Source organism: Pan paniscus, chromosome 9 (assembly GCF_029289425.2).
Source record: "Pan paniscus chromosome 9, NHGRI_mPanPan1-v2.0_pri, whole genome shotgun sequence".
Taxonomy (NCBI): Eukaryota; Metazoa; Chordata; class Mammalia; order Primates; family Hominidae; genus Pan; species Pan paniscus.
Window position 1 is genome coordinate 22,238,973 of NC_073258.2, and position 20,158 is coordinate 22,259,130.

The 20,158-nt window shown below is 44.2% G+C and overlaps 1 protein-coding gene across 12 annotated transcripts in view; it reads left to right on the forward strand.

The window, feature by feature from the left end:
* Positions 1-20,158, forward strand: part of NAV2 (neuron navigator 2) — a 770,363-nt gene that overhangs the window by 589,586 nt on the left and 160,619 nt on the right. For all 12 annotated transcript variants that reach the window (XR_008620161.2, XM_063608132.1, XM_063608133.1 and 9 more), the window contains 2 exons: positions 5,792-5,900; positions 8,083-8,472. Coding sequence is in view for 11 of the 12 variants with exons in the window: in XM_063608132.1 (XP_063464202.1) it covers positions 5,792-5,900; positions 8,083-8,472 (499 nt within the window). In the remaining variant the exon portion in view is untranslated. The remainder of the gene's footprint in view (positions 1-5,791; positions 5,901-8,082; positions 8,473-20,158) is intronic.

A 20,158-nucleotide genomic window follows, 5' to 3' on the forward strand; every position in this document is an offset into this window, starting at 1 on the left:
CAGGTACAATATACTGTATGACAGCATAAAATCCACAGTTGTTGTATAGTTAATTCTGCAAGCATTTATTTTTGGACACTATACTATCACATTCTTAATTAAAGAAGAAAAGTCACACCTTAATTAGAATTCTTACTACGGTGGATTCCAGGCTGCTATCTTCTCTGTCTCTTTTCCCCATTCCCCAACTCTGTGTCCCATGCTCCAGCAACTTCTAGTCAGGGAAATGAGTGGTAAGCCATGGATTTATTAGTGGCTGTGTCATTCTTCTCATATCTTACCACTTCCACAGTCGGGTTAAAACCTGAATCCAGGCTTAAAATCCATTTATTGAACTGAATATCCCTGACTACAGCATTTTAATAGCCACATTACAGCTATGGAATTGATCTGCAGCCCAATGATTGAACCTTACCCATCTAGCAATTAGCCCCAATGATTAATTTCAGAGGATTCTGGTTCCACTGCCTGGGCACAGTGACGGTGCAGAGATTCTTCAAGCCATTTGTAAGCAGTCCATCTTAGAATGATTTGGGCCCCACATTTGGGATCGATTTTGTTTCCTTCTCTTCAAGGTTTGTAGCTTTTTTTCATATGAGTACATGGATAGCACAGGAAAAGGACCAGCAATGAGAAGGGTGTGGAGTTCAGATGGCTGCTCAAGTCTCTATGCACATTCCAGATTGTGTTCTGATGTGCAGACATCAAAAGAGTGAGGCCAACGCTTCAGATCCCAGCATGGTTCAGATGTGTGGCCCGTGGAGCAGTGTGGATTCCTGTCAGATGCTGAGTCTCAGCAAAATCCACATTTGAAAAGCAAAAGCAGGAGCCAGAGAATATTCCAAATATTACTTAGATTTCAGAGTGACAGATTGCAGTATGTGATCTTCCCCTAATTTTTCTTTTTATCTCCATGTCTCCACTGTACCAGGCCTTAAGAGCTCAGAAACCCTGAGATGCTGTCAATTGGCTGCGGGGAAGAGACTGTGCAGCCAGTAGTGCTTGACTATGCACTCTTTGGTGTCAAATCAAATGGGGTTGGTCGCTAACGAAAATTCCTTATCAGGGTGACATGTCTTTATATTCAAGCAGTAGAAATCACACATGTGACTATGTTGAATTTTTTTTTTATGGAGACACTGAATAATAAATAGCATGAGATTGAATTTAACTTACCCACAGCCAATCCTTTGAAATGACAGTGAATGGTAGGACTATTTAGAAATGGACATTTACATAACTATTTGATCAATTGCTTAGTTCTTCCTCTTACTTATGCAAATGGGTGGGTTTTCCTATGATGTGTGGTCATGTACAGAGCATTACAGTTGAGAAATGCATCTTGCATGATAGAATTGAAGGAACCACACACACCTGCTTATCATCCTGCTCATGAATTCCTTCTATAGCTTACTGATGACTCATCTTTCAGCCTCTGCTTGAATATTTCTTGGACAAAATGTTGTTCCTTCATAAGGCAGCCCTTTATTTTTTTGCTGTTGTTGACGGCTTCACCAGTTAATGGAGTTCTTTATTCTTACATTTCCAATCACCGGATATAATTCAGCCTTCTGAAGCCCCAGTTTTCATTCTTTTTCATGTTGTAACATATCCCTTAAGGTTTCTTTATTTCCAAGTAAAAATCCCGGATTTTTTCCATGGTCCTTTTGTAACACTTTGATATCCTCCAAACTCAGTCATATTTGGTCACAATGCGATGCTCTCCCAATCATGACTAGTGGCTTGAGGTAGAGCCCTCCTTGGCAAAGTCCAGATCGCTACAGGTAGACACTAAAGTTTTAAGACCTCTCCATATCTGTGAGCTGAAAGCTCCCTGCTGCTTCCACTGGAGCTCGATTGTGTTTTTATTGTGTTCAGGCTGTGAGTTAGTGGGCAAATTCTACATTCAGGTCATTGTCAGAGGAGGCATAATTGGCAGTTCAGAATGTGATCACCTAAGCATGTCAGATGGGTTACTGTTTTGTGTTCCTACATTGCCCTTGGGATCTGATGTAGAGCCCTGGAGGAGGGCAAATATTTCCCAGCGCGAACCACAAGAGGGAAACAGGACACTCATATTTACTGAGCCCTCATTTTGTGCTGTATGCCATATCACCTGACTCTCACCCTAACCCTTCTAGCGAGAGGTTTTTATGACCACTTTACAAATGCGATCCAGAGAGGATAAGTGACTTGTCCAGGATCAAGTGGCTAATAAGCAGCATTGCCACAATTTAAATATTTATCTGTGGATAAGTGAAGTCCATGCTTTTCCTACAACCCCACACTGACCAAACGTGTTGCATAATAAACATTTCTTAGACCTCTATAAATTGTGGGGGGGTTACCAAAAGGAAAGATGAGACACCATCCCCAACTCAAAGATCTTTGATTTTCTGTCTGGGTGCAGTAGCTATACCTGTAATCCCAGCACTTTGGGAGGCCAAGGTGAGAGGATCGCTTGAGGCCAGGAGTTTGAGACTAGCCTGGGCAACACATAGAAGACCTCATCTCTGCAAAGAAAACAAATTAGCCAGGCATGGTGGTGCATCTCTGTAGCCCTAGCTGCATGGGAGGCTGAGGTGGGAGGATCTCTTGAGCCCAGGAGTTTGAGGCTGCATTGAGCTGTGATCACAGCACTGCACTCCAGCCTGAGCAACAGAGCAAGACCCTGTCTCTAAAAAATAAAATAGTTGAATTTCTAACGGAGGGTTAAGACCAGCAACAATATGTCATTAATAGAGTGATGGATAAGTAAATATGGCTATTATATTTTGTGCGTGTGGTTAAGGTAATCAGTTGAGGTAATTTGAAAACCTATGCCTAGACTTAGCTTCATAATCAATATTTTCTAAAGGGCCTAGAGCTAACCTAAGAATCAATATTTTTTTAACAGGCTTATATACATAAAATGTGGCCAAATTGGCAGTAAAAGATTTCACTGATGACCCAGAAGGTAGATGCAGTTACATTCCTCCAAAGTCATTAGGGGAAGGTATAATAGACATTCATCTTTGCTGTTGTTTAAAAACACATACATATATATGTATTTTAAAGCACTGGGAGGGAAATGCAAGTTTGACCACTTTTCAGATAAGAGAAAAATGCCTTCCAAATTTCTTTGGGTTAAAAGGTGGAAGGAGAAATTGGAAAGCACTTGCATTTTCAAGTAAATTTCCTCCATGAAATCATGGGTATATCATTTACTCCATCCCAGCCTCCAGGCACCACCATGCCAAGAACGACCTAAGAAAGTTGTCATCTATCTCAGAAGAAAAGTCAATTCTATTATATTTCTTAGCTGCCTTGTCCCCTGTTAATGGCAATTGTTGGAAGTTCAACTTGGTGTCTGATGTCAATTCTACTTGCTGCTGCTTGATGTCTAATGTAAATTCTGCTTGTGCTATGTTCTAGATGGAGATTTCTTTGAAAATATTGCTCAACACTTGAAAATAGTCCTAGGCTTTTAAAGACCCATGATTGTGCTTCCTCAGTCTTCTCAGCTCTCCCTAAAATTACTCTGAGGGAGAAAATATATAATTCTATTAATCATTATTGTAGTTATTGCCCCTCTCCTCTTCCCTTTGTAAGGCTAAAAGAAACAGAACTAGGCTGTGTGCGGTGGCTCACGCCTGTAATCCTGGCACTTTGGGAAGCCGAGGTGGGTGGATCACCTGAAGCCAGGAGTTCAAGACCAGCCTGGCCAACATGGTGAAACCCTGTATCTACTAAAAACAAAAAAAAAATTTAGCCGGGTGTGGTGGCAGGCGCTTGTTATCCCAGCTACTCAGGAGGCTGAGGCAGAAGAATCGCTTCAACTGAGGAGGTGGAGGTTGCAGTGAGCTGAGATCGTGCCACTGCACTCCAGCCTGGGCGACAGAGCGAGGCTCTGTCTCGAAAGAAAGAAAGAAAGAGAGAGAGAGAGAGAGAGAGAGAGAGAGAAAGAAAGAAAGAAAGAAAGAAAGAAGGGAGGGAGGGAGGGAGGGAGGGGAGAGAGAGAGAGAGAGAGAGAGAGAGAGAAAGAAAGAAAGAAAGAAAGAAAGAAAGAAAGAAAGAAAGAAAGAAAGAAAGAAAGAAAGAAAGAAACAGAATTGCCAGAGAAGGCAAAACAAGACTGCACTGTGTCCTAGCTTGTGTGTGGCATATTTCTCATGGTACACTAGTGCCAGGTCAGCTCAAATGCTGCTCAGCCAAGTGTCTTGTGGAAAGTTTTGCCCAGGGAATGGAATACTGTGGTCCTGACAAAGAGGAACCCAGCTGTCTGTTTTCTTTCCTTTTCTTTTCTTCTCTTTTCTTTTGCTTTCCTTTCCTTTCCTTTTCTTCTCTTTCTTTCTTTTCTGTTCTTCCCCTTTCCTCTTTCCCCTTTCCTCTTTCCCCTTTCCCCTTTCCTTTCCTTTCCATTCCGTTCCATTCCTTTTCTTTCCCTTTCCCTTTCCATTTCCATTTTCCTTTCCTTTTCTTTCTTCTTTCTTTTTCTTTTTCCTTTCCTTTTTTCTTTCCTTTCCTTTTCTTTTCTCTTTTCTTCTCTTCTCTTCTTTCTTTTTTTCTCTCTTTCTTTCTTTCTTCCTTTCTTTCTGTCTTCCTTCCCTTCCCTTTCTTTCCTTTCCTTCCTTCTTTTCTTTCTTGGCTGGCTGGCTTTCTGTCTGTCTTTTCTTTCTTGCTTGCTTTCTTGCCTTCTTGTCTTTCTGTCTTTCTCATCTTTCTTTCCTCCTTTCCTTCTTTCCTTTCTTTCCTTCCCTTTCCTTCCCTTCCCTTCCTTTCCCTTCCTTTCTCCCTTCCTCTCTTCCTCCCTTCACTCTCTGTTACCCAGGCTGGATTGCAATGGCACAATCTCGGCTGACTGCAACCTCTGCCTTCTAAACTAAAGACATCGTCCAACCTTAGCCTCCAGAGTAGCTGGCACTACAGGTGTATGCCATCAGCCAGGGTTTTGCCATGTTTCCCAGGCTGGTCTTGAACTCCTGGGCTCAAGCGATTTGCCCACTTTGGCTTCCCAAATGCTGGGATTATAGGCGTGAGCCACTGCACCTGACCCCCAGCTGTTTCTTGCAGGCTCCCTGCTCTAGAGCACCAGCTGGCTTCTGTTGAGTGCTTATGGTGGGCACTGTGCTAAGGGATCTCCAGGCCTGATCCCAGTTTATCTCCACAAATGTCCTTTGAGGTCAGTACTACCACTGCGTTCCTTTTAGAAAAGTGAAATCTGAAGGATGGAGAGGACCAGCACCTTCCCCACAGTCACACAGCCAGTAAGTAGAGGAGCTTGAATTTGAGGTGACATAATACATCTAACAAGGAAGAAGGCAACCTTTCTCTGTATAAATATTTGTGATTAACAGGTGCAGATCTTCTAGCTACTGCAAGCTATGCTTGCACAGTAGGGCCTAAGATAGCTGCATATATCACCAATAGGTGAGAAAACAAAATGCTTCACTCATTTTTGCATGGGTAGAAAATGACTACCTGGTTGGACCTAACCTGAGCATGTCTCTGTTGGAGACACTGTGGAAATGTGTTTACATCTCAGACTAGGCACTTGGCTTCTCCCACATGCTAGACTTCACCTATTTAAGGAGGCACCTGAAGGAAGAATCTCCCTGGACTTCACACTTCCTTTGGGCTTCCATTCACACTTCCATTCAATCATTCATTCATTGTCAAATCCTTATTAAGCACCCACAGCAAAGCACGTGCTGAGCATGGAATATGGTTATGGTCATAGACATGGATGCTGCCCTTATGAAGCTCATGGTTGGTCAGAGAATTAAACTAGTCTTAACCCTCATCTTTCTAGGGGAAGATCCTGAGGCTCGGCGGCTGCGGACAGTGAAGAACATCGCTGATCTGCGGCAGAATTTGGAGGAAACCATGTCCAGTTTAAGGGGAACTCAGGTTACACACAGGTATCTGCAGTGTGAATTACTTTACTGAACTACCTGGTATCCTAATTTTCTCCTGTGTTTGTTCATACCAGTAGCAAAGCGATTTGGTTATAATGGATCATAGCCTTGCTTTCCAAATGTGCCGGAATTCACAAAGAATGCCATACGACATGCAGAAGAGAGTTATAGGAAATAAAAAATTAGTATAGACAGATTTTTCCCAAAAGCAGAAGGTTGCTAAATCCATTCAACAAAGGATACTGTAGACCAGCTCTATTTAAATTTCACTTTACCTGCATTTTCTATAACTGTCTGGTGCTGTGGAAATGAGCAGGTGAACTATATTTGACCTGTGTGATAAACTGAATAGCTTGAATTCCTACCCAATCTTCTGATATGCAGCACTCTGTAATATTGTTAGTCATGCACATACGTAAAACATGTAAGGAAATATTTATAAAAACTTATGATCATGTTTTAACTCTGATTTAGTTGGATGAAATCTAGTATTACATTGGAAACATCAGGTGCTTTCATTGTTGAACAAGAAGTTGAAGAGGATGCAACCCTGGGATGTCTTTTGTGATTTGGGCAGGAGGAGGTTTTATAGTTGCAGAAATCAAGGAAAGTTCTTGTTGTCCCCACTGAGCTCCCAGGGAGTCTCCTTTGCTTCTCCAATTTCAGTTTCTTTGATAAGTGGCTATGGCAAGGAAACCACAGGGCTTCCCCACTGTCAGCAGTTTTGGAAGATTGGGGTTAACCACTGTGGGTTCCATCTCCAATAGGACCGAGGCCCAAAACAAGGGGTCCAATCTGAGAAAAATAAGGCCACTTCCAAGATCAGAGGAAAACAAAAACAGCTTAAGGGACCAAATTGGCTCTTCCAGAGGAGAGTGAACTCGGGGGTTTGGGGGTGGTACCCTCTTAAACCTTTAGGTATCTGAATGAAGGGGAGTCAGATATTGGATCTTGTGACTCTACCATTAGGTGTGAAACATCCCTTTTTCCACCATCGTCACTGACACTGACTTAATGTTGGCATAGCAGTTTGACGGTGGGATGGTAATTATGACAGGAGGGAAGACTTCAGTGGTTTCTTCTGCAGGGAAGAATCTCATTCTCTGCTCAGTGAGGAAATTCCAGTTTTCCTGTGAAGGTACAGACGATAGTCTTGACTGGGCTGCAAGAAACTGCAGCGCTGTGAAAACAGTGGAAGACAGACTCTGCCAAGAGATTGAGCTCATCCTTGGGCAGATTCTGGTCCATGTAACTTGATTGAAGAGGGAACTCAAGCCCAGGCATTTACCAATCTTTCCAGGCTTTTTGGATGAAATATGAGAAAAGCAACAGTCTGGGGGAAGTGAACTTTAGAGGGTTAAAAAATTAGAACTGTGTCCACTGCTCAGTTGGGAGGGAGCTGAGGATGTAAAATGTGGTATTAGGAACTCCCGGTGGGTGGAGAATCCCACCCTTAGGAAAAGAGGGCTGTGATGCAACATCCTAGAATGAATGGGCAAGCAGGAACCTTCATGCTCCATCCTAATCAGTTCAGCATTTTCTAGTATTTTCTTTCCCAGATTGGAAAGAAAATTCTTATTTTTTTTTTGCCGGGGGGAGGATGGAGTCTCACTCTCTGTTGCCAGGCTGGAGTGCAGTGGTGCAATCTCAGCTCGCTGCAACCTCAGCCTCCTGGGTTCAAGCGATTCTCCTGCCTCAGCCTCCCGAGTAGCTGGGACTATAGGCACATGCCACCATGCCCAGCTAATTTTTGTATTCTTAGTAGAGATGGGGTTTCACCATGTTGGCCAGGATGGTCTTGATCTCTTGACTTCATGATCCGCCCTCCTCAGCCTCCCAAAGTGCTAGGATTACAGGCACTGCATCTGGCCTGGAAAGTGAGCCACTGCATCTGGCCTGGAAAGAAAATTCTAGTAGTTGAGGCCATTTAATTAAAGTAATTCGTTTCTTGTACCATGTTTTAGCAGGGAAAGCCTCCGGTAGGCTTTTCAGAATGTTATGTAGATGTGTAGCTTTCCTTTCTCATTTTGAGCAGAGGAAGCAGATCAGGTGGTACATGGGGGCTGGCTATTTTATCCTATTTTATATATGAGGATTATTTCATAATTCTAAATAATTAAAGATCATATAAACTGTGAAGGATACTAGGTACCTTTGAGTCTAATCAGGTTGGTTTTGTTTCTAGCACATTGGAAACCACGTTTGACACCAATGTCACCACGGAGATGAGTGGCCGTAGCATACTCAGCTTGACAGGGAGGCCCACGCCTCTGTCCTGGAGACTGGGCCAGTCCAGCCCTCGGCTCCAAGCAGGAGACGCCCCCTCAATGGGCAATGGGTACCCCCCTCGAGCCAACGCCAGCCGGTTCATCAACACTGAGTCAGGTCGCTATGTGTACTCCGCCCCTCTGAGAAGGCAGCTGGCCTCCCGGGGCAGTAGTGTCTGCCATGTGGACGTCTCAGACAAGGCAGGAGATGAGATGGACCTGGAAGGCATCAGCTTGGACGCCCCCGGCTACATGAGCGATGGGGATGTTCTGAGCAAGAACATCCGGACCGATGACATTACAAGCGGGTAAGTATCCGGGGCCGCCCTTTCTCCCAGAGAGAAAGAGGGCTTGGCACCTGGCTTCTCCTTTGTAGGGCTCTATTTGAGTCTTCCGGAGGAGGTCAAACTGCCCACCTGAGTTTCTGCTGTCCATATCAAAGGCTGTGTGACATGGAGGGAAACGCTGCTCGGCTGTGAGTCTGAAGGCCTGGGTAGTCCAGGCTTGGCCAGTAAATCACAACAGAGTAATACCTGAAAACAAACCATGTCGCATCAGTCCCTTAAACCAAACCTTGCACTGAGGATGGACTACTTGCAGGTTAGACGGCCTGCCTGGGCCTATGAGATCTGGCCTGTACCTGCCTCTTAGATCTCATCTTCCTCTCTCCTACCTATTTCCCTGCTGCAGCTGTCCCTTCCAATCTTCAGTCTTGTCAAGCTCTTTCCAGCCTCACGGCCTTGCACTCTGTTTCTCAGCCTGGATTCTGCTTCCCAGATCTTTGCGTGGTAGGTCCTTCTTGCTGCTCAGCTGACACCTCCTTGGAGGGGCCCTCCTTGACCATGCAATTTGAAGTAGGTGTGTGTCCTGCCTCCTGCCCTAGGCATCTCCACCACTCTGTGGCAGGCTCCTTTGGAAGATTATCACTATTCGAAATTAACCTGATTATGTGTATATCCTCTGTTGCCTCCCGGCCCCCTCCTACTTGCAGCAGTAAGTACCATAAAGCAAGGACTTGTCTTGTGCGTTCACCGCAGAATCCCCAGTGTGTTGTGTATAATAGGAACTCATAAATATTGCTAAATCAATGAACATGTGAATCAGTGAATGAATGAACAAACCTAGCCTCCCTGTTTCTCCGTGTGCTCATATATGAAGTGAAGAGGAGTGATGAGATGATGTCTAAGGAACCTTTCAGGTGGAGCCTGCCATGACTGTATAGCACAAGGCCTGGCTGGTAACTTGTTCATGCTCCCCTCTCAGATCACCCTGCAGACTTAAGGTGCAGTGAGTTATTTCACTTGCCTGGGACTTCTTCCTTCATCTGTTAACATGACTTGCCCAGAAGTTCTCCAAGATCTTTTCCACCTTGAATGTTCTAGCTGTTAAAGTTACAGATAAGAAAAAGCAGAAATACTAATTGTGCCACTCATTTCCATGAAAATAATGATCAAGAACCCAATGCATGAGTCAGTATTTTTATAATTTAAGTAATAGCTAACTCTCCTATATGCCAAACACAGTGCTAGGTGCTTTACTTTTATACTCTCTTGTTCTATCTCCATAGCAATCCTTTGAGGTAGATGATATCATAGTCCCCATTTTAGAGATGAAGAAAGTGAAGTCCAGGAAGGTTAAATAACTTGCCCAAGGGCTTGCAGCTATTAGGGACAGAGCGTAATAGTGTACCGTCTTGCCAACATTTTATTGCTGTATTGAAATACTACAACTACTAGAGTTTATTTCAAAATGAATTTGATTTTCCTCTGTTCTACCTCTGTGACTAGAAGTGTTCTTTTATTTCATTAAAAGCTGAGGCATAGAGGTGCTTTGGTTTTCAGCCCGTTACTTTTAGAACTATCTTGGGTAGTGAAATCTTTGAAAACGGGATCCACCAAAACTTTTGCAGGGGCAAAAGGAAAATTTCCCCTTTACCCTCTGAAGGTTCACTGGAAAATCAGCTCACGAAAGGCAGATTCACTGGAGAAAGGACATACAAATTTACTTAATGTATATACACAGAAGCCTTCAGAATGAATACCCAAAGATATAGGGGAGATTGTCCAATTTTATGCTTAGGTTCTACAAAGTATGGACAGCTGTGTAGAAATATGATTGGGCAGAAAAGGTATGATCTAATGCTATTAGATGGAGTGGGGAAACCAAGCAAGGTTCTTCTTGGCCCTTCTGAGAAGCATTCCTGCCTTCTGGGTATGGGGCAGAGCCCTCTCTGTAATGGAGGTTTCTACAATCAAACAAGGTGGGTCAGATAATTTCCTTATGCCCAGGCTTCACACAGAAAGGAAGAGGGAAAATTAGAATAATGTTTGGAGGTTTTATGACTGGCTTTGGGGAAAAAGGGTTCTGATTTCTATGGCCTACCTAGGGGCACAGGGATTCTAGTTTCTATGGCTGGCCTCAGGGGAAATAGGATTGAGAGACCAGACGGCAGAAAAAGGTCAGAGAAAAACTTTCGCTTCTGAGGCCTTTATTTTGTAGTGTTTTCTGAGCCCCAACACCTTACAGTACAACAAATTTCTGCTGCCTGGAATGGCTGGCGCAATTAATGGAGTGAGAAATTAAATGACCTGGTCAATTTAGAGCATCCTTTTTTTTCTAGTTTTCCATAAACATGAAAAACAATAGCATACACCTATTACTACAACTGAATTTCACATAATGTAATCTTTGTATTATTGTTTAGAAGACTTTTGGTATCTAGCATGGACTCAGATTTATTATTATCAATTCCCATTTTCATATACTACCAAACAAATTGTGGCTTGTTTTGAGGCTTTTGTATCCTGTAATAAAGAGTTGATTTTATTGTCGAACCAGTCTTTCAATTCTAAAAAGATGGCCAGTGAATTCATTTTGATGTAGTGTTGATTATGTCCACAAGGTGGAGACATTGAAACACTCTAACCTGAATCTTAGTGATAGCCGATTGAGAAACTCCTGGTTTCTTTAACCATCCAAACCAGAGCCTTTACCTTTGCTTAAAAGCACCGATGTTTACATTTCAGTTCCAGCTTTGCCAAGCTTACGTTTTAGCATGTGTGATAGCACTTAGAGCAAGTGTAGATAAAAAGTTCAGAAATGTAAGCAAAGCACCCGATTACTGAAACTGGAGAACTTTGATCTGGTTTCTCTTCCTGTTCCTTTTAATGTAGAAATGTACCCTCAGCATGAGGAGAGGTAGCCCAGATGGAACCTAATGCTCCTTCTAGTTGTAGCATTCTAGAACACTTGTTAAGCATGTCTCCACTCTGCGGAAATGCATGTGAATTTCTGCTTTGAGGCCAAGTTACCAGTTTGTGTTTACAGGCAGAGTTCAGGGCAAGACACTTAATGTCTTTTCTACTCATCATATTCTTCCTATAAACTGGCAAGGTTGTAAATATTGAAAGGCTGGTTATTCTGTGCTTCAGAATGTGCTGAATAAGGCATTGTTGAGGCAATTGATGTAGTGAAAGGGAAATAGGCTGGGATATCATATTGGGCAGACCAGGGCTTAAACCCTCCCCACCCTCTTGCCAGCTCTGTGACGTTAGGCATGTCATTTGACTTCCCTGAGCTTTGAAGTGCTACAATTAATATGGTTTTTAAACCTTCAGCTGGATTTCTGTTTGCAGTTGTATCTGATAAAGACCAAAATCCCAGTCGGGGTCTAGATGCCTTATCTCCCTCAAACATCCAGGCGCTTGGAAACAATGAAATGATTAAAGCTTTTGTCCAGATGTTTATTTGGCTTAGTAGAAATGTAGCCTTGATGTATGAGTAATATATCAATCTGTACAGAGGCTCTTTGAGGAAAGTTCTTGTAAAAGTTTATAGCAAGTTTATTTAGAAAATCTGATATGGAAGTAAATTCTGGTTTCTAAAAACCTAAGACCTCTGTTTTCAAAGTGATGCTGTACTTCGGCTTGGCATAACAGCTATTTTTTGATGCCTCTAGTTCATTTTCTGTACTGGTGTGTGCATGTGCACCTGTGTGTATCCTTCAATTCTCCCTATGGTAGGGCTGAAATTACTTTATTACCATATTACCATGTAGTTTAGCTAAGAATTAAGGGCAAATGCCTTTTACACTTTGTGTGTGTGTGTGTTCTTATATTGTGCCTGGTATATACCAGACATGTCTAAGTACTTTACAGGTTGTTATCTGATCTCACTCATCCCTTTTATTGGATTGATAAATTGGGCATTGGCTGTATGGGGAGGAAATTAAAATAACAGATGAAATTTCTCTTACTAGGTTTTGATCTGTGAAGTCAATCTTCTACTCATATTCTAAAAATTCAAAGTGCCATATGGTACAGAATAAAATTAAAGGGGCAGACTCCACGTCCATATGTTTGAAATGATTTTTTTTTCTTTTCAAAGGAGGCACTGAGTTATGTAATGTTCCAAAGTATAAGTAGATATCCCTTTATGGACAAAAAAATGACCCTTCAGATATAACATCAGAAGTTTCTCCCTCTCAGAACCTTTGATGGCTTCCCATTGCCTGTGGGAACAGATCTGAATGCCGTAACTGACTGTGGAGGCTCTTCATGGCCTCTGCCTCATCTGCCTTCGCTGACTTACCCCCGGCCACATTTCCCTTCACACACTCCAGACTTCCCACTGCTCTAGGCTACCTGCCACCACCAAAAGCTGGTTCCTGCATTTGCAAAGCCCTCCCTCCTGGGACATGCTGCTTTCTTCCTGGAATTCCTTTCCCCTCATGCCCATCTGACTAATCCTGAAGAAAATGTCTCCCCTGTGATGTCCTCTGGGATTCCCCCAGTCAGAGTTAGCTCAGTCTCACGTGTTTCTGGTAGTCTTGGTTCACACCTACCCTTATGTATAAGCGTTTCGCTTTGCATGGGAAGTGTTTGAAAGCCACTAGATGGTACTGAGGAAAGAGTATGTTCTTAAAAGGCAAACAGACTTGAGATTTAATCCTGGCTCTGCCAAGTGAACTGGAACAAGTTCTTAACCTTTGAATATTAGAGATAGAGCTTGAAAAGAACAGGCAAGAATCTGAGATGCACAAGAAATGTGCACGTGTGTGTGTGTGTGTGTGTGTGTGTGTGTGTGTGTGTGTGTGTGTCTTTCTCCACTAAACTTGGAGTTCCTAGCAGGCAGACAGCACTCATTATTTTTCTAAACCCAGAGACTGGGACTTAGCAGGTATTTAATATTTTGAGAATGGTCTATTCTTGATGCCTACTCTGGCAGGACCTTATGCTTATATAACTCGCTACCACACGCTATGAAGCTCAATGGTTCTATTTACAGAACACTTGGAGAAAGCCAGCTTAGCCTGTGGTGTCCATCTAGTGGTTGATAGAGGCTGTGGTCTCAATTCCTTTTCACTGTGAGTCATTGTGTTGGTTTAAAGCTCCTGGTTGGTGATATTTAGGGCTAAGGATGTTGGCTTTTGAGAATGAGGCTGATCAATAGCCTAGTGTGGAGAGAAAACAGGGTGTAAGCATTTGGTCTTCCACAGTGGCTTTTTAGGGGCTGCTGTCTTCCCTCCTTGGTGGCAGGAATTACTCCATCAACAAATATGGGCACAGATGCCTTCTGGGAGACTCCGTTCTTCAGAAATTGAGGAACTCATTCATGCTGAATTAATTAGTCATCCCTCAGTATCCATGAGGGATTGGTTTCAGGACCCCCAGAAAATACCAAAATCTGTGGATGCTCAAGTTTTTCATGTAAAATTGCATAGTATTTGCATATAATCTATGTACATCCTACTATATACTTTAAATCATCTCTAGATTACCTATAATATCTAATACAATGTAAATGCTATATGGATAGTTGTTATACTTTATTTTTGTTTGTATTATTTGTTCATAAGAGGATGCTTCGTGCTCTCAGGCATCATTTGCATGTATAATGCCTTGTATCTTTTCCTTTATTGCCCGTCAGGTCATCTCCTCTCTGATTCCATCCAAGCAGAGGTAGTGACCTTTCTGTATGCTTCCTTGTTACTTGCTGTATCTGTATTAGCACTGGTAGCACCACATCAGGATTGGTTTATTAGTGTTTGTATGTATGTATGTGTGTATACGTGTGTGTGTATATGCATGTGTGTGTATGTATGTATGTGTATATATATGTGTGTGTATATACATTGTGTGTGTTTGTGTGTGTGTGTGTATATGAGATAGGAAAGACAAAACCCAAACCTGTTGTAAGTTCTAAAGGTTAGGGTCAAATCTGTCTTGAATGCTCCTGTATCTTCATTGGCTGGCACTGTGCCTGCCTGTTGCATAGTAAGCAGTCAATAAATATTTGTTGGCTGGGCATGGTGACTCACATCTGCAATCCCAGCACTTTGGGAGGCTGAGATGGGGGCATCATTTGAGCCTAGGAGTTCAAGACCAGCCTATACAATATAGTGAGACCTGTTGCAACAAATAATTTAAAAGCTGTTCATGGTGGCATGTTCCTGTGGTCCCAGCTGAGGTGGAAGTATCACTTGAGTCCAGGAGGTTGAGGCTGCAGCGAGCTGTGATTACACCATTGCACTCCAACCTGGGTAACAGAGCAAGACCTTGTCTGAGAAAAAAAAAAATGTCAAATGAATGCTACAACTAACTTTAGAAATGGCAAGGCCAACCATATTCCGCTAAATGAATTTGTGCCTATGATTGTAGCACCATTGAGTTTGAGGACGTAGCCACATGTCTTTCTTCTTCTGGGCCCTGTCAGTTTGGACTGCCTCTAACCCTGTGAGCTTGACATTGTCAATACAAGAAAAAGAGAGAACTAGGGGCATTTGCCATGTGGACTGATGGAAGATAGACATGCCCCTGTTCATCTCTTCCTTCTTTCACTGAACATTATGGGACAAATGTGTGAGGTATTTCTCACCAAGTCAGCATAGAACATAGCAGACAGTACCCTGAATCAAAGGGGGTAGATTAATAGCATGAAAGGCTCTTTCTTATCTGGTGAATATGTCCAGACCAGACCTGGAGTGACCTTGATAGGCTGTTGTTTCTGGCAGACTGATAGGAGAGAAAGCCAGAGTGCTCCTTACAGCCTAACACACCCTGGAGCCAAGATAAATGAATTTAGGAGAGGCTGTCCTGAAAGGCACTGATTGATGGCAGGTTCCAGCAGGGTGTGGCAGGCATCTCGAGATTTGGAAAGGATAGATTCTTGTTTCTCTAGGCCGATCCCACTGAAATGATCTTGGCTTTTGGCGCTCTTGGAACGCTTGGGAAGTTCAGGTTGCCAGCCAGCCAGTGGGCTGGTCTCAGTGGGATTAGGAAGACTGAGCTGTCAAGGAAAGGTAAAGACTCAGCTATGTGGACAGACCTATCTGTAGGGCTTGGAGCCAATGAATGGAAAGTCTCTCTTCCCAACACTCAGACACTAAATATGTGGGTTGCTTTCCCCACACAACCAATTCTCCTACACCAGCTGAGCATCCTATAATTCAATTCAATTCGGACACAATCTACCTAGAGTTAGCCTAGATGCCACAGGTTAAGGGCTCAGTTCTACAGGATTGCCACACCCCCGACACACATACACACACATACACACACACACACACGCGCTCTCTCTCTCTCTCTATATATATATCTACAGATGCCAATCACAAGTCATAGGTCCCAAGGTTACCCACACTTCTGTCCAACTTGGCTGCAAATCAGGAGTTCCCATGACCTCCCTTACATTCAGAAATTTGCTAGAATGGCTCACAGAACTCAGGGCAACACTTATTTACTGTGGCTGGTGTGTTATAAAGCATATGGTAAAGGATACAGTTGAACAGCCAGATGAAGAGGTGCATAGTGCAAGGTGTGGGGGCGGTGCAGAGCTTCCATGCCCTCTCCATGAGTGCTACCATCCCAGCAACACTGTGTGTCCACCACCCTGGAAGCTCTCTGAGTCCCATAGTTGAATGTTTTTTTGGAGACTCTATTATGTAGGCATGACTAGTTAAATCATTGGCCATCAGCAATTAAGTCCATCTCCATCCCCGCCTTACTGTCTCCTTACTGTCTTGGAGGTCAGAGGGCAGGAATGAAAGTTCCAATGCTCTAATCACATGGTTGGTTTGTCTCGCAACCAGCTCCTATCCTCCAAGAGTCACCTCAGTAGCATAAGCCCAGGTATGTTTGAAAGGGGTTTGCTATGAATAACAAAAGATGCTCCTCTTACCCCTATCAAGAAATTCCAAAGACTTAGGAGCTCTGTGCCAGGCACTGGGAGCAGAGACCAAATGTGCATTTCTCATTATGTCACAGCAAGTCACTTGCCCCTAATGCACTGCCATCCTCTTAAAACAGACAGACTTAAAAGATGCAATGAGGCTCCAAGATGAAGGAACAGGCCCAGGGTAGCCCAATAGGTTGGTGATGGGGCTAGGCCAGATCCTGTCTAGGGTTCTTTCTGTGCCTCTCTGCTTCCCTCAGTGTCTACTTGCTGACAGCTCTTAATAGTGTATGAATTCACAGAAATCATAAATACTTTTCCCTGTCTGATATTTTCCTTGGTGTTAAATATCCCAGGCAAGTACAATGGTCTCTTTTCCTAAGCAGCTCTCTAGGTAGAGTAAGCAAGCGCAGAGTCATGCAGAGGGCAAGATTAATTTCCCCAAGTGCTGCAGAACAAATGACAGCTTTCCCTGCATGGTTGTGATGTTGTCTGACGTGGGTGGTTTGGCAGATGGATGGCTCTGGCTACCAATATCAGTCGTCCCTGATGGCTGGGGCAGCATCAACTGAACACCTCTTCTCCCTCCACGGTGGACCCACTTGATGTACTGAGTGCAGGAAACCTACTAGCCCTTATCGGCGTCTGGGTAGGCAGTCTCATCAGAGGAGAAAGAATAACTGAGCTGCTAGCCCACTGGAGGAGGAGAAATTCTCCAGCACTCCCATGCGCACTCTGTCCACTGCTGGTGACGACAGACTTAGCAGGCTGAGACCTGGATTAAAAAGAGATTTACTGGGGGACAGCCCCATGGAGAAATGAAGTGTGGTCCAGCTTTGACGTGGGCAGCCCAGACTGCCACAGATGTCTAATGGCAAATGCTGGCTTAGTAATTTATGGGGAAGAGAGAGAAAAAATAAATAAATGGGTGTCTTGTCTTCTCAGGAAACTAGGGTTGGGCCTTGATTTCTTGGGAATTTCCTATCTAGCTTTGAGGCTTGAATCCCTTCCTGCCTCCCTCCCACCCCTGCATCCTGTGGGAAGGAAAAAGAAGACGGGAACAAAAGTGGGTGCTTTGGGAGAAGGAAGTCTCAGGCCCTTGTTGAGAGGCCTCCAAATGGGCTGTTCCCTGCCTGCCACCCACCCTTACACATGTCCTCCTCCCATAGCTTTCCAAAGCACAGGCTCTTCTGGCCTTGGACACTGGAATCCTTTCCTTTGGCCTACCTTCTGGGAAGGCTCCAGGCAAAAGGCAGTAAAATCCCGTGTAAAAAGTGTTTATTGAGTTTGTTATATGTTAAAGACTATGCTAAAAGCACTGAGACCAAGGGAAATGAGTAAGACCAGGTTGCCAGGATCCTAACGCTGTGAAGGGAAGATCATGCAACAGGGCACTGTGTAGGTCAGCATAAGAGTGGTGAGTGAAGGAGGCCAGTGAGGAAGTGATGGCTTGTGTTGGGACACAAACACCCTTACCATATGGTGAGGGTCAGTGGGAAAAGTGTGGGCTGTGGAGTTTGACCTGCAGTCCAGGCTGGTTCCACCACTCTTAGCTGTGTGTCCTTGAGTAACCTATTTAATTTCACTGTGCCCATCTCATAGGTTTGATGTGAGGTTTCAGTGAGATCATGGTGTGTACTCTCAGCCCAGTGCCTGGCATGCATGCTTTAAGCACTCAGCAGGGTTCGCTACCATATTGTCCACCACTGTCACTACCAGCAGCAGCGGTAGCACCTTGAGGACATGTGAGCTGGGCCTCACAGGACAAACAAGGGCCCAGGCAGACCAATAGCCTAAGGACATACAGGCATTGTCATGTTATTATGAGGTTGGTGCTTGGGTGAGTTGCAGATTCAAGATGGAGGTTGGGAGGCAGTGGGCTCAGGTTAGAAGCTATTCCAGAGTCCACGCAGCAGAGCCACAGGGCTGGGTAAGGCCAGGGCCAGGGGAACAGATGCACAATGAGTTTAAAGACACTTTTTACATTAAACTCAGCCTGATGTGGGGGCCAGTTACACAGGGGACACAAAGGAGACAGAGAAGATAAGGATGGCTCCCCAGCTCCAGCCTGTGTTGTAACTGCTGGGAAATAGTTGATGTCTGTCCTCAGCACCCTTTGTCATTTCCTAGCTTTCCCTCTTGCATGTTAGCACCCACCCTGTGCCCCCAGATTGTCTCAGGCCTTTCAGGCCACCCCCAGACCAAGGTGGGTTGAATGTTTAAGGAGAGTGTAGAATACGATTCCAGGAGCCTTAGGAAAACCCAGTCCCACAGCCTGCCAACTCTTGTCCCCGGAGGAACTCAGGGCGCAGAGGGGAAGAACACCCTGCGTGTCAATAGGTCATTGCAACCCAAGGCAGATGGTGGTGAATGTTAACATGAAGAGGCAAAATGTGGGGGCTCCAAAGTGGATCTGAAACTAGAGCAGGTCCTGTGGAGACCTTGTATGTTCTCACTTTCACATTCTGGGAAGCCCACTGTGCTCATCTGCAAATGAGAATAATAATGCCTGGAGTTATGGTGACAATTGAATGAGGTGACACAGGCAAAGTGCTAGTCCAGTTCCTGGGGCATTGCAGACCCCACCAAACTGTCCTCATAATGAGGGTGTTTCCTACATTCAATCTGATATAACCAAATTCAGCGCATGGTGCAGGATAAAAGTACTTAACATATTTCATGCTCTTCCCCCCATGACTCCTCCCCAAGCCCCAAAGGGTAAGAAGCTAGTGAGCCCTCTCCTTAGACATAAGACCATAACTGATGTTCATGTGGGAAGCATGAACACGATACCCTCCAGCCGACAACTACCGTGCTGGGCGAGAGAAGCCCGCTGTGACTAATCATGCTTAGCAAGGTGCTCCTTCTTCCCCCATCACCATCTGGACTGTCTGCTGTCTTGTTGGAACGGACCTCCTGCCCTTCCGGGGCTCTTCACTGGCAAGCAGCATCAACAAAACACAGTCAGCATTTGGGTGTTACTGAGACTGGCCCAGATGTTTAAGGGAAATTCCACCTTAAGTCCATTAATCAACATGATCGAGACTCTGCATGTTAGTTGAATCAAGTTGGCAAGTATTTAATAAGTTCTAGTCAGTTCCAGGCCCCTGACTGTGCCCTGGGGCTTGATGGACAAGAGGAGGAGTCAGTTATTTGTTCTCAAAGCTGGATCGTTTGATACTCTACTTTTTGTGCCAACTTTTGATCATTCAAGGTTCTTACCAGGGGCCCATGAGCTCACACTTAATGAAGTGTGCTTACATGTACAGGAAAAACATATTCCATCCTACTCTGGAGCTCCGGGTGGCTTATGGGGGCTGATATGTGTGGCATCCCTTCTGTGTGCTAGGCGTCTTATCTAACTCCCACACTCTGGCTTTATACTGTTTTTATTAATAAAGAAAATGAAGACCCTAGAGGGTAATTGTTACTTAATTGTCTTAAGCCCATGGAAGAGTTGAAAAAGATGGCCTACCATCTTATTGTCACTTTCCCTTTGTATCCTGGGATTCCAGTGTGACTTTGGTGCTCTTGTTGCTTTGCTATAGTTGATGCTGTCCTGCATCCTTTAGGGCCACCCTTTTTTTTAATTTTATTTATTTATTTATTTATTTTTTGAGACAGAATCTTGCTCCATTGCCCAGGCTGGAGGGCAATGGCACAATCTCAGCTCACTGCAACCTCTGCCTCCCGCATTCAAGGGATTATCCTGCCTCAGCCTCTCGAGCAACTGGGATTAGAGGCACATGCCACCATGCCCAGTTAATTTTTGTATCCTTAGTAGATGGGGTTTCACCGTGTTGGTCAGGCTGGTCTCAAACT